At 40.0% G+C, this 12,683-nt stretch overlaps 1 protein-coding gene across 5 annotated transcripts in view; it reads right to left on the bottom strand.

The window, feature by feature from the left end:
* The window catches only part of dst (dystonin), a 223,074-nt gene that overhangs the window by 142,243 nt on the left and 68,148 nt on the right, over positions 1-12,683 (bottom strand). For 3 of the 5 annotated variants that reach the window (XM_079634661.1, XM_079634663.1, XM_079634665.1), the window contains 4 exons: positions 9,476-9,565; positions 6,955-6,990; positions 3,741-3,818; positions 659-751 (listed from right to left, as the gene is read on the bottom strand). In XM_079634661.1, the coding sequence (XP_079490787.1) occupies positions 659-751; positions 3,741-3,818; positions 6,955-6,990; positions 9,476-9,565 (297 nt within the window). The remainder of the gene's footprint in view (positions 1-658; positions 752-3,740; positions 3,819-6,954; positions 6,991-9,475; positions 9,566-12,683) is intronic. The other 2 variants (XM_079634664.1, XM_079634666.1) reach the window with 1 other exon arrangement.

The raw sequence follows: 12,683 nt of genomic DNA, 5'->3' as shown, positions 1-12,683 counted from the left end.
GGTTTCTATGCAGTTGCAAAGGTGTTCTGGGTGGTTTCTACTTCTAGGACATTGTAAGGCAGTTGGTAAGAAGTTGTAAGTGGTTTAAGACATTGCTAGGTGGTTCCTCAGTGGTTGATAGGCACTTCTAAATGGTTGCTAGGGTGTTATGGGTGGTTGTAGTTTAAAAGCTCCAAGAGTTACGGTTAAAAATGAAAATGTTGATGTTTGTATGTTAGGGATTTTATACAATAACAGCATGTTTGCCTTCTCAAGCCAACATATGGTCTTGTATGCATCTGCTGAAATACAGCAGCCGAATAAAGCAATGTTGGTAACGTATCACAGACTGTGAAGTAAATACAGAGCAAACTGTACATTTGTCTCATTTCACCCTCGAGCAAATACATGTCTGACCTCGTGTGGTCAGAGAATTAACTGCAGATTGAAAGCAGTTTTTGCATGTATGTCATATTCCCAAGTAAATCTAAAGAGCTGAGACAATTACAAGAATGCTAGTCATGCAACAAAATGAAACTTAAGACAAAACAGCCAAAACAATTTCAATAACTGATTCCTGGCATATCCTCATAGTTTCACCTCGTGAGGAATAAACAGGTCGGACATCCTTCAAACATCTGTACCTGGCAAATAAACAACACACAAATAGTTGACTCACCTGAAAGTGCAGAATTATGGTCCATATTAATCCCAATGTCAGTTTTGGGTTTCCATCCGTTATGTCATCATTCCTGATGTTCACCAGCTTCACCTGAGGACACGAGGGTTATGATGATATTAGTTATGATGAGTGATAAATATAATCTTACAGTGCTCTGAAAGCATCAATAAAGACATGAATCACATGACTGCATATATAAAGACATTTTAGTTTTAAATCAATGCATGTTTATACACAAAGACTCAAAACCATACAAATACAAAACTATACAAAACCATATGCAATTTAACTGTAATGAAATGTACATTTTCATCAATGCCAAAACACATTAATATTACAATGTGCAAGGCTATATTTTGGATTCAGTCAAATTAAATTGCTGCTCAATTTCATGGCCATTTAAATCTAATTCAATTGCTTAATTCATTCATTCTAATATAGATGCAAATGAGATGGGATCATGGGAATAAATACTTGAAGTAGTGCTGTCAAATCAATCACTCACGATTAATCGGATCTAACATGAACGTTTGTATGTATGTATATATATATATCATTGTTTTGACAGAACTAACTTGAAGGCATGTAGTATTATTTGTAATGTCCACAGAAGTACATGCAAGAGTGTTTTTATACTTTACTAAACAATTTTTTCAATATGGTTTACAAACACATACTGTAGATACATATATGCCCTGAACATTAATAATACATGTTGATGGCAACAAGTCTTTTATAACACTGCAATTAAAAATGCATTTGTCTTCCAGAACTAATCTATGGTCAACATAATTCTAAGAGCAATACATCTATAACAAAAGTCTTCTGAAGTCTTCTGACTGTGATGTAACAGTGCCAGTGTCTCGCCACAAGAGGACACTACACCACAGAACTGATCTTTCAGGAATCTTGATTAGATTGTAAATTTATTGCATAGTTTTAGATTTTCTGATTGAAATGGCCACATTTAAAGTGAACTTTCTACAAAAATGGGCCAAGTTGTTAGACTGGTATTGCTGATTTCAGTTTTTATTATTATTAATTATGTATTAATATTATTATTAGTTGCATTTGCAACTGATTTGGAAAACTCTTTAAACATATTGAGGTAGTTAGTCACTATTTTGCATCATGCAAAAGAACATGATAAAATCACAGGTACGCACTTATGTATGACTTGTAGCTTATTGCGTTAATATTCATTGGTTTTGATGCTGATAATGAAAACAAAAAGAAAGAATGAGGATTATGTGTGTATCATAATAATCGCCTGCAGTGATGACTATTCCACAGCTTTCCCACGACTCTAACCATACTTGTTCTTGGATGAGCAATGATTTCTCAGGTGCACATTTCACAGAAATATATGTATGGATTATTGAAGCAATTACAAAATTAGATGTCATGCAATATTTTATGTACAGTCACAGCTAAAGGGCATTGTAAGGCAAGACTATCTCAAATGATTATTTATGATTTATGATGTCAAAGTCTGCTTCCTCATCTTGAGTAAAACTGCTTGGGTTTGTATTTTTAGAAATGGCCAAATTTAGATGTGTTGGCTCTCGGCACATTATCTATTGCAGATTTGATCTGTTTTCTTTGGAAGAGAAAAAAATATATATTGTGACTGACAATTTTGTACAAGGAAATAGTTATTATAAACATATAGAACTAGAAAGTGAATATACTCAATGCATTGTTTATCAAAAACTATTAATAGAAAAACAATATTTGTGAATGTTTACCCCTGAGGAAACTTGTGTCTATCAATTATGTCACACGTGCAACATTAGATGCAATGTACAATAATTGAGTTGAAACGTGTGAAATTACACTGGTGGAAAACAGTTGAATATCTCAGTGGAACAAATTAGCATCATTTTGAATTGCAAATGTAACTTACAGTAGCATTACTGACAATAATTTACATTATCAGGATACTCAGAATTCAGCATATATCCAACAACTGCAGTGAGTTTTGCTTGTAAATGATATTTCACTTCGATAGCTTTACGAAGACTGCAAATGACTCCACTTTTCTATTTCACATAAGTGCTGCAGAAAATCAGATGCAAAAATATAAACTTATTTAATCACAAATCACATTGGTAATCTGCATGACAAGGCCATTTCTTTGGTCTTTTTGTGTAAAGGAATTAAATAATTAGAGAACTTATTTTATGTGTCAATCTTATTTTTTTATTCCCTTAAATAATTTTGAGGTAATCGATTTACTCACAAATTATATTTTATTTTAAAATATGCACACACACGCACGCACACACACACACACACACACACACACACACACACACACACTCATGTCAAAATGCAAAACTTTTTGTCTTGTCACGTTCAGTTATGGATTACATGTATCATTAGAGATGGTGAAATTTCACAGAAGAGTTGAGTAGTTTGTATCACTAGATTTTTCTTTTGGTCGTTAAACATTTCTATTGTAAAACGGTTGTGAGATATTACATGTTGAGGTACTTGCATCTCACTGTTAAAACTAAAGCGTGTTCGCACTCATCTTCTGTGAACAGTAAGCCCCGCCTTCTTTGATTTGATTGGCCATCACAAACATCTTGACATTGACAAGCGCAGTTAGAGACAGACCAGCATACCTTCTGTCATCAGCAACATCAAGAATATCGGTAACTCTTACAATAAGGTTCATTAGTTAACATTAGATAATGTATTAACTAACATGAACTAACAATGAGCAATACATTTGTTACTATATTAGTTAATCTTTGTTAATGTTAGTTAATAAAAATACAGCTGTTCATTGTTTGTTCATGTTAGTTCACGGTGCATTAACTAATGTTAACAAAGTTTGATTTTATTAATGTATTAGTAAATGTTAGATTTAATATTAACTAAGGTTAATAAATGCTGAAGAAATATTGTTCATTCTCAGTTCATGTTAACTAATGAACCTTATTGTAAAGTGTCACCAGAATATCAATTATTGAGTGGCACGGTTTGTCCATTTCAAATTCTCAATGTCCACGAACTGCGTAACATAATGAACCCCGCTACTGATGTGGATTATTTTCCTCACTGGTCTTACCTGTCGTCTTTTTAAATAGTCGAGTGCGATCTGTACATTCTGGAGTCTGTGGAAGCGCATGCGACCCTTCTCTCGCGGCTGTGAGGAAGAGAGAGAGAGGAGAAGCCATCAGTACATGTATGATCACACACACACACACACACACACACACTCACCGTACCGACACACACAAGCTCTGCCTGTGGAGGAGAGAGAGAGAGAACTACTGCACGTCAATCCCTCTCTGAACGCCTGACTAAAGCACATGATGTTTCTGGCTAACTTCACACATGTACATGACAGGTTTGCACTAGGTTTTATGAAGCCTTGAAGAAACACAAAGCCAAACACAAGATCAAAGACGCAGAGTGGGCCAAGACTGATGCGGGAAGCAAAGGAAATGGGAATTAAGCAGGTGTAAAGAAAGAGAAAATCTCCACTGTCCAGCTCAAACATACAAAAGCCTCAGTTCAGCTCAGATGTGCTTATCAAACTCAATGTAGAGTACGGAGAAATGAGCAGATGATGGAGGACTTCATCGTCGCTTTAGTGCAACCGAGTCTGGAAGTAAAGGACTGTCATCAGTTCCACGTGTTCTTTCACAGAATAGTGAGAAATGACTAAATGTTCTATCAATCAAAACCTAAAGGTTTCCATCGCATGAAATTACACTTTTGATGAAAGACGAGTATGTGTCATTTTCTAAAATCATGATGAACATTAAAGGACCCCATGAAATGCTTTGACAAATACAGATGGCAAATATCAAAACCACAGCAAAACTAATACTAGGCTAACTAATGTAAGTAAAAAGTCCTCAAACAATTATTGTAATAAAATAAGAACAAAGAATCAAATTATGATGTAGTTTATGTAGTTCGCATCACCCTGGTTCCCTCGACAAAAACTCGATAGGATTTTTCCATTGGCTTTTGGATTATTGCAGAAAATAAGCTTTGTGACCAACAAAAGTTTATGATTAATTTATTATTATATCCGCCTAACGCTTTGGTCCAGCTGTGAAGTTACCAAGCAATAGCAAGTCAATGAGAGAAATGGCAGGAAAATCGACCAATCATATTGTCCCTGTAAATGAGTGGGGCTTGATATGGTTATGTTTATGATGCGTTCTCCCCACTGTAGGGAACACCATAAAAAAATGAATCAGGAGGACATCGTTGCTAATTTATTATCCATGCCGTTTTCAAGATGAACTTTAAAGAAAAGCTGGAGTCAGCAAATCAAGCTTATTTTGTGCAGAAAGCCAAAGCGTTTTTAAAGCATTTCAACCCCAGTTATTATAAGCAAATCTACCCCTGGATGACAGCAGCGATCTCCACGCTAAAGCTTTCCTGCTGGAATTGTTTGCTGTTTGGGTAAGTTATTATAATATAGGCCTGTCACGATAACAAATTTTGCTGGACGATAAATTGTCCAAGAAATTATTGCGATAAACGATAATATTGTCGCTCTGAGACCATTTTCATCTAAAATAATGATAATGGCATAATAATGCAGGTACACCTTTTCAAAGATCAATAAACTTTTATTTCTAAAGACTATTTAACACTGAAAACTGAAAACATTTTAAATATTCACAATAAATGAACAAAACAACCAAAAATAATAAAAGCAATGGACTCTCAGTCGAGCAGATTTTGTAACAGCGCGCGCGGCTCCGCATCCGAAGATGAACGACTTCGAGCCGAATCTGGCCGAGCACGAACTTCTCAACACACCAGCACCCAGTTTGCACGTCTAAATTAGTTGCTTACATTTAAAAAATGAGCATACAATAGCATAAAACGCCTTTTTAATGAACATAAAGGTCCATATTTAATACAAATGTACACAAAAGTTAATGAAATGTTTAGTGAAATTAGAAAATATTTAAGAGATCGTTAATTTAGTTGTATACATACATGTTCCCATATAGGCTAGTCTACATATATTTTGTTATAATGTCACAAGTAATAATCTCAGGGTTTACTGGGTTTTACACGATTATTTTTGTTGGTGGTGGTATCCTAAAATAAATTGTCACGTGTTTATCTTTCTTCTTCTCGACGATTCCTGATGGTTTAGAGGACAATTACTTGAGTCTCCCCCTGTCGTTTCAAAGAATAGTACAACGGCTAGCGCGTCAAGTATAAAGGCCTCGACCGTTTCAGGTGCGCGCGCCGTCTGCGGAGACTCGCGCTGCAGAGCCAGGCGAAAGTATAAACAAGGCTGAAGGAACCGAGAGTTGTCATCCAGTCTCTTTGGTAGAGAGAGAGAGACGACGGAAACAAACAAGCATGCAAATGGAAATTATCGTGGCCGGAAAAATTATCAAGCTCATTTTTTTTATCGTGCGATTAATTGATTTATTGACTATCGCGACAGGCCTAATATAATATAAGTTATTTAAAATCGAATAGGTTACATGACTGATTTGATTTTTGACGAGAATTTCTCGTCAGTCTGTAAATTTACTAACAAAGCGACCATGCACATTTGCTGTAATTCTGCATAAGTAACGTTTTTCCAAAATCATACGTTTAATGGGCCAAATGTTTAATGGAATGTATTAATTTATGTATCAAAGTTCAATAGATATAGTTGCAAGGTTGTTAATGCATTGATCAAGCATCTGTTGAGCATTCAACCCCCGTCCTCTTTTCTGAAGACCACAATATGGTCTTCCTAATTTTGGTGATAACTCTCACGCTCACTCTACTTTTCCCCATGAGTTAAGCGGGTGAGAGGGCCAAGGTTCGGGAGTTCACTACTGCAGTATACACAAACTTCAAACTCAAAACTTGGATTTCATGGGGTCTTTAACACACTCTTGAAGCGAAAGGAACTTGAACCAGGCCTTTAGTTCACAGCTCAAGCTTCTGTGTCTTGAGAAATGACCAAGCCGGCATTCTAGAGCTCTCCACAGAAACCCCAGAAGGCAATATTTAGTGATTATGAACATGATATTTACCCATCCCTGTGGCTTCAACCTAACTGTCGGGTAGATTTGTAAATATGGGGAAAGTTCTAGATGCCTACAGTCCACTGATGAGAAGCCGAGCTTCTCTGGGTTCAGCACTCCAGTTAATATCACAGCACTCGCTACATTAGTCCTGTTACTGAGGGGGCAGGAGGACACGTGTCTGTCCACACATACCCCCTTATCCTCATCATCATCATCATCATCGTGGTCACGTCCATGCCGCTCAACCGTGCATGCGTCAGCCGCACTCACCAACCGTAACGTCTTCAGAAAATCACGCTCCCTTGGCTTACCGTGAGAACGTGAGCACGAGAGAGGGACACACACACAGACACAGGTGGACACATAAGAGATGGACAGAAGAAGAAAATGAGAAGGACAGAAGACAAGGAGGAAAAGAAACAGGGTGTCAACTAAAGAAAGGGGGCACTTCTCTACAGTGATGAGAAGGTCTGTCCGCAGCCAAACTAAAGACTCACATCACAAAATGACCGGACTAACAGTAAAAGCTTTTGGAGGAATTCTCAGTCAAATTAAACTCAATCCCTCAGTTTTAACAGAGTTTCTGGTTTCTAAGATGCTCTGGGTAATGTCAATCATTTGATCCAGACTAAAACTAATCAAATGTAAAAAATAAAATAATAATAATAATATAGCTGCAAGCAACAATTACTGGGCTGAGCCAAAGTTGGGCTGAATTCTGATTGGTTGTACAATTATGGTGATCCTTTTTGGCTGTTGGGAAAACATATTCCATCATATTCTGTAGGACCAACGGAATAAAAAGAGGTTAGATTTATACCCATCTGATGAAATTCAAAAAAATTATTATTGCAACTTATTGCTTAACTATAAAATTATTATTGCAACTTATTGATAAACACTTATTACTGGTTATTTTTTGACCACTAGATGGCACCAACCCAAAATTTGACAGGTGATTTCAGGGACTAGTGCCGAAGACACATACCAAGTTTTGATTATATCAATTAATATCATGACTTTTGGTCGAACTGTTTAGAAGTTATAAGAAAACATAGCCAGTGTTTATATCACTTGACTAGTAGGAGGCACTGCTCCTAAACTGTGCAAGTACAAGTCATGCTTGTGATGACCGGTACAAAGTTTCGTCCCAAAAAGCCAGAGCGGTGCAGAGATACAGGCTCACGCCCACTTTGGCGCGTTTGTCATCAAATTTGTAAGACAATTTGTCAGGAACGGTTTCGTATATTGCAAAAAAGTGATATTTGTTTTTGGCTCAGCCTCACAATCATCTAAGCAACATTTTGGGAAAGTTGGTCAAAATTTGTTCAAATTAAAATGTTGGACTTTTTTTTAGGGGGGAGGTAGTTGTAAACATGGCATGCTCTGGATCCGTAGGGGGGAAAGCATTTTGTTTCTAGGCCTTAGTGTTCAAAAGTTATTAGTGCATCTTTGGCCCATTGGTGGCGCTAGAAGAAAGATAGAAACTCAAAATTTGTCATGGTTAAAGTTTAGACTCTCCTCTATCTATGTGCCAATTTTCATGTGTTTCGACCGAACAGTTCTATAGCCTGTCAAAGACTTTCTCTCAAGAATAATAATAAGATGAAGAAAACTAACAGTAAACAAACTAATAAAATATAAAAAGAATAATATGGGCAAAGCTCAATGCAAACTTAACTGAACTATAATATTCAACACACAATCAGAATTATTATTATCACAATTAATTATTACTTGCATTGTTTTCCTTAGGATTAATTGCTGATGGTTATAAAAACACTTTCTGCTAGATAAATAATTGTGAAACTTTTTTCTAAAATGGAAGAACTCGAAGCAATGTGTGTTTGTTTTTTAAGCTTCCGAGTTTCCGATGACTTGAACTGTGTGCTTGTAAACTTTTGATACATGACTAACCCGTGAGTTGAACAGCCTGTACACTTCTTCACAAATCTCCCAGACTGCTGACCCCACGTAAGAACGCTGATGCTCTCGTGAAGGTTTCTTGTGACGTGTTCTGGCATTAATCTTATATTAGGCACTGACCCAGTTGTTTGACATTCTGCTGTCCCTGTGTTTTAATGCCCCCATTAAACGGGTCGAATACAATATTTCTTCCTGTTGTGACAGAGTATTTACAATTAGACAGGAAGTTAGTGATGGACTTGTTGAAGCGTTTTTTTGTTTGTTTGTTTGTTTGTTTGTTTGTTTGTTTGTTTGTTTGTTTGTTTTAAGTCGCAGCCCAGTAAAATATGGCTATACCAGCATACTGTCTTTGCCAGCTAACAGGCATTGACCAAAAGCCACAAAATTATTTCATGAGGTCTTAAAAATATATTACACACAATCCCGGACGTGTCAAATATAATGTGCTAGTGTACTGTACAGCACATCTGATGCTGAATGAGAATTCCTCCAAAGCTGACATTGAATGTATTGTAACACAATACACAACTGGACCTGAATGAATGTAGAACTGCTATAATAGTGTGAATATGAAAGGTTTGTTGTACACTAGTGTGTAAATATGCAAAAGCATGTTCACATATTACACGATTAACACAGATGTTTTAGCTGCTGTAAAGCATGAGTGTGCAGGAACTGGTTACGTCACTTTTAGCAAAGCTTTTCAGTGTGTGAGCGCACATTTAATCGGCCTGCTGGATTAGTAACACACACACACACACACAGATGTGGACTGGTGTGGATGGTGAATCTACGGTGACTGCGTGTTCAAGAATTCCGCTTCAAGACTGTGTTTCAGTTTCAGTGATCATTGAGCAATACTCACCAGTGTCTCGCCGGACAACACCTCCAGAAGGGAGATCAGGTTATGTCCATCTCGCAGATCCTCATACAGGTCGTTCACGTGCTTCCGTACCTGCAGAAGACAATGTATGAAAACATCAATATATCTGTTAGGGGGGGGGGAACAATCAGTAGCACCTCACTGGAGTACACGAGATCCAGGGGGTGGAAATGATCCAGATCTAAGGGGTGGAGATGGGTGGGTTTAGGGATCAGGGGTGGAGATGGGTGGGTTTAGGGATCAGGGGGTGGAGATGGGTGGGTTTAGGGATCAGGGGTGGAGATGGGTGGGTTTAGGGATCAGGGGTGGAGATGGGTGGGTTTAGGGATCAGGGGTGGAGATGGGTAGGTTTAGGGATCAGGGGTGGAGATGGGTAGGTTTAGGGATCAGGGGTGGAGATGGGTAGGTTTAGGGATCAGGGGTGGAGATGGGTGGGTTTAGGGATCAGGGGGTGGAGATGGGTAGGTTTAGGGATCAGGGGGTGGAGATGGGTAGGTTTAGGGATCAGGGGTGGAGATGGGTGGGTTTAGGGATCAGGGGGTGGAGATGGGTAGGTTTAGGGATCAGGGGTGGAGATGGGTAGGTTTAGGGATCAGGGGTGGAGATGGGTAGGTTCAGGGATCAGGGGTGGTGATGGGTAGGTTTAGGGATCAGGGGTGGAGATGGGTAGGTTTAGGGATCAGGGGTGGAGATGGGTAGGTTTAGGGATCAGGGGGTGGAGATGGGTGGGTTTAGGGATCAGGGGTGGAGATGGGTGGGTTTAGGGATCAGGGGTGGAGATGGGTGGGTTTAGGGATCAGGGGGTGGAGATGGGTATGTTTAGGGATCAGGGGTGGAGATGGGTGGGTTTAGGGATCAGGGGTGGAGATGGGTGGGTTTAGGGATCAGGGGGTGGAGATGGGTGGGTTTAGGGATCAGGGGTGGAGATGGGTGGGTTTAGGGATCAGGGGTGGAGATGGGTAGGTTTAGGGATCAGGGGTGGAGATGGGTAGGTTTAGGGATCAGGGGGTGGAGATGGGTGGGTTTAGGGATCAGGGGTGGAGATGGGTGGGTTTAGGGATCAGGGGTGGAGATGGGTGTGTTTAGGGATCAGGGGGTGGAGATGGGTATGTTTAGGGATCAGGGGTGGAGATGGGTGGGTTTAGGGATCAGGGGTGGAGATGGGTGGGTTTAGGGATCAGGGGTGGAGATGGGTGGGTTTAGGGATCAGGGGTGGAGATGGGTAGGTTTAGGGATCAGGGGTGGAGATGGGTAGGTTTAGGGATCAGGGGTGGAGATGGGTAGGTTTAGGGATCAGGGGTGGAGATGGGTAGGTTTAGGGATCAGGGGTGGAGATGGGTGGGTTTAGGGATCAGGGGTTGGAGATGGGTAGGTTTAGGGATCAGGGGTGGAGATGGGTGGGTTTAGGGATCAGGGGGTGGAGATGGGTAGGTTTAGGGATCAGGGGTGGAGATGGGTAGGTTTAGGGATCAGGGGGGGGAGATGGGTAGGTTTAGGGATCAGGGGTGGAGATGGGTAGGTTTAGGGATCAGGGGGTGGAGATGGGTGGGTTTAGGGATCAGGGGTGGAGATGGGTGGGTTTAGGGATCAGGGGTGGAGATGGGTGGGTTTAGGGATCAGGGGGTGGAGATGGGTAGGTTTAGGGATCAGGGGGTGGAGATGGGTAGGTTTAGGGATCAGGGGGTGGAGATGGGTGCGTTTAGGGATCAGGGGGTGGAGATGGGTGCGTTTAGGGATCAGGGGGTGGAGATGGGTAGGTTTAGGGATCAGGGGGTTAGATGATGGAGACATAATAGAGACATAATAGATGGTGGTGCAGGTCCTCTGCCCTATCTATTTGAACCATTACCCACTGTCGTGACTGTGGAGGAAAACATGGACTAACCGGAGGTCGCGCGGATGGGAGAAGTGTCAGAATGGTAGGTAACTAATCAGAGAAGAACAAAAACCCTTCTGCAGGCAAAAGTCCGACCTGAAATTAGCATAACGTTTTTATTCATAAACGTCTAAATTTGCAACAGATGTGTCCATGGTGGATGTCCAACCAACCGCCCGGATCCAGAGTCTCGCCCTGGCAGCATCGCGGGGAAAGATATGCAACGCACTTGAACTATTGGACGACGAATACAAACACTTGCGTCCCATGATTGCCTTGCTCATCGACTACGCAATATCACAGTTTGACATGTTTGTCATTGGAAAGATCCACGTGGTGTCATGAATAATTAAGAGACAGTGTCTTCTCATAGGATATGAAAGCTCAGTCTCATTAATAATTATGAGAGACTGATGAGTCATCAAAGCACGTACAGTGCCCTGCCACAAGATTTTAAACCCGGAAGACGAAAATAGCGGATAAAAACTCAAATTTAACCATTTCCCCCAACTATTAAATCTAACAGATACTAACATTGTCCTCGATGGTGTTCAACACACCTACCTCTGTTATAATCTCAGAAAATTTGGTTTAGGGGTTCAAGACCCTTTAAGGACTCGCAGCGGATCCTTTCACTGGGAATCATCTCCAGCAATGAATGATATTTGAACATTTTAAATTATTTGACAAGGCATATGGATTGTGCAAATTGAAGACAATTGTACTTACTTACTATTTTGCACGCATGTGCCAAAGCACATGCAATTTACTTAAATCAATAAGAAATTCAAATCTGATGTGAACAAGAAACTAATTGTACAGAGATCTGAACTTATTGTTTTGAGAGAAAAAAAGTCTAATTTGAGAATGGAGCCAAAGCGACTGATAAAAACTGTACAAGACAAAGGACCCGATCACACTCATTTTATGATTGTGAGACACCAGTGCACCAGTTTAAGCTCATCAGCAGTTTTGACAAATGCCAAACCAGTTCATATCTGCACTTACTGTGAAAGAACAGATATTAATCATTTAGTCAGTCAAATAGTCAGTGCTTGTTGTAAACGAGTACTCAGGAATGGTGTTTGACTATTGTAAGAGGATGTTTTTCACAATGACTCATCCCTTCTGCTGTGTTGAAAGCTCTTTTATCCCTCACACACACATACAGGATTGAAGCGTGTCCCAACAGTAAACACTAGCGCTCCCGTGAGACGCTGGCTAACGACAGACGTCTTATCCGAAGGCCTCTCGCTACTGTATGCCCGTCGCCCCACGCTGGTCCTGAATACCACACCGCTGAAGCCGCCTCTC

This window comes from Phoxinus phoxinus, assembly GCF_949152265.1.
Source record: "Phoxinus phoxinus genome assembly, chromosome: 14".
In the NCBI taxonomy this organism is placed as follows: domain Eukaryota; kingdom Metazoa; phylum Chordata; class Actinopteri; order Cypriniformes; family Leuciscidae; genus Phoxinus; species Phoxinus phoxinus.
Note: the sequence above shows the minus strand (reverse complement) of the source record. Positions and strands in the feature narration are given on the sequence as shown.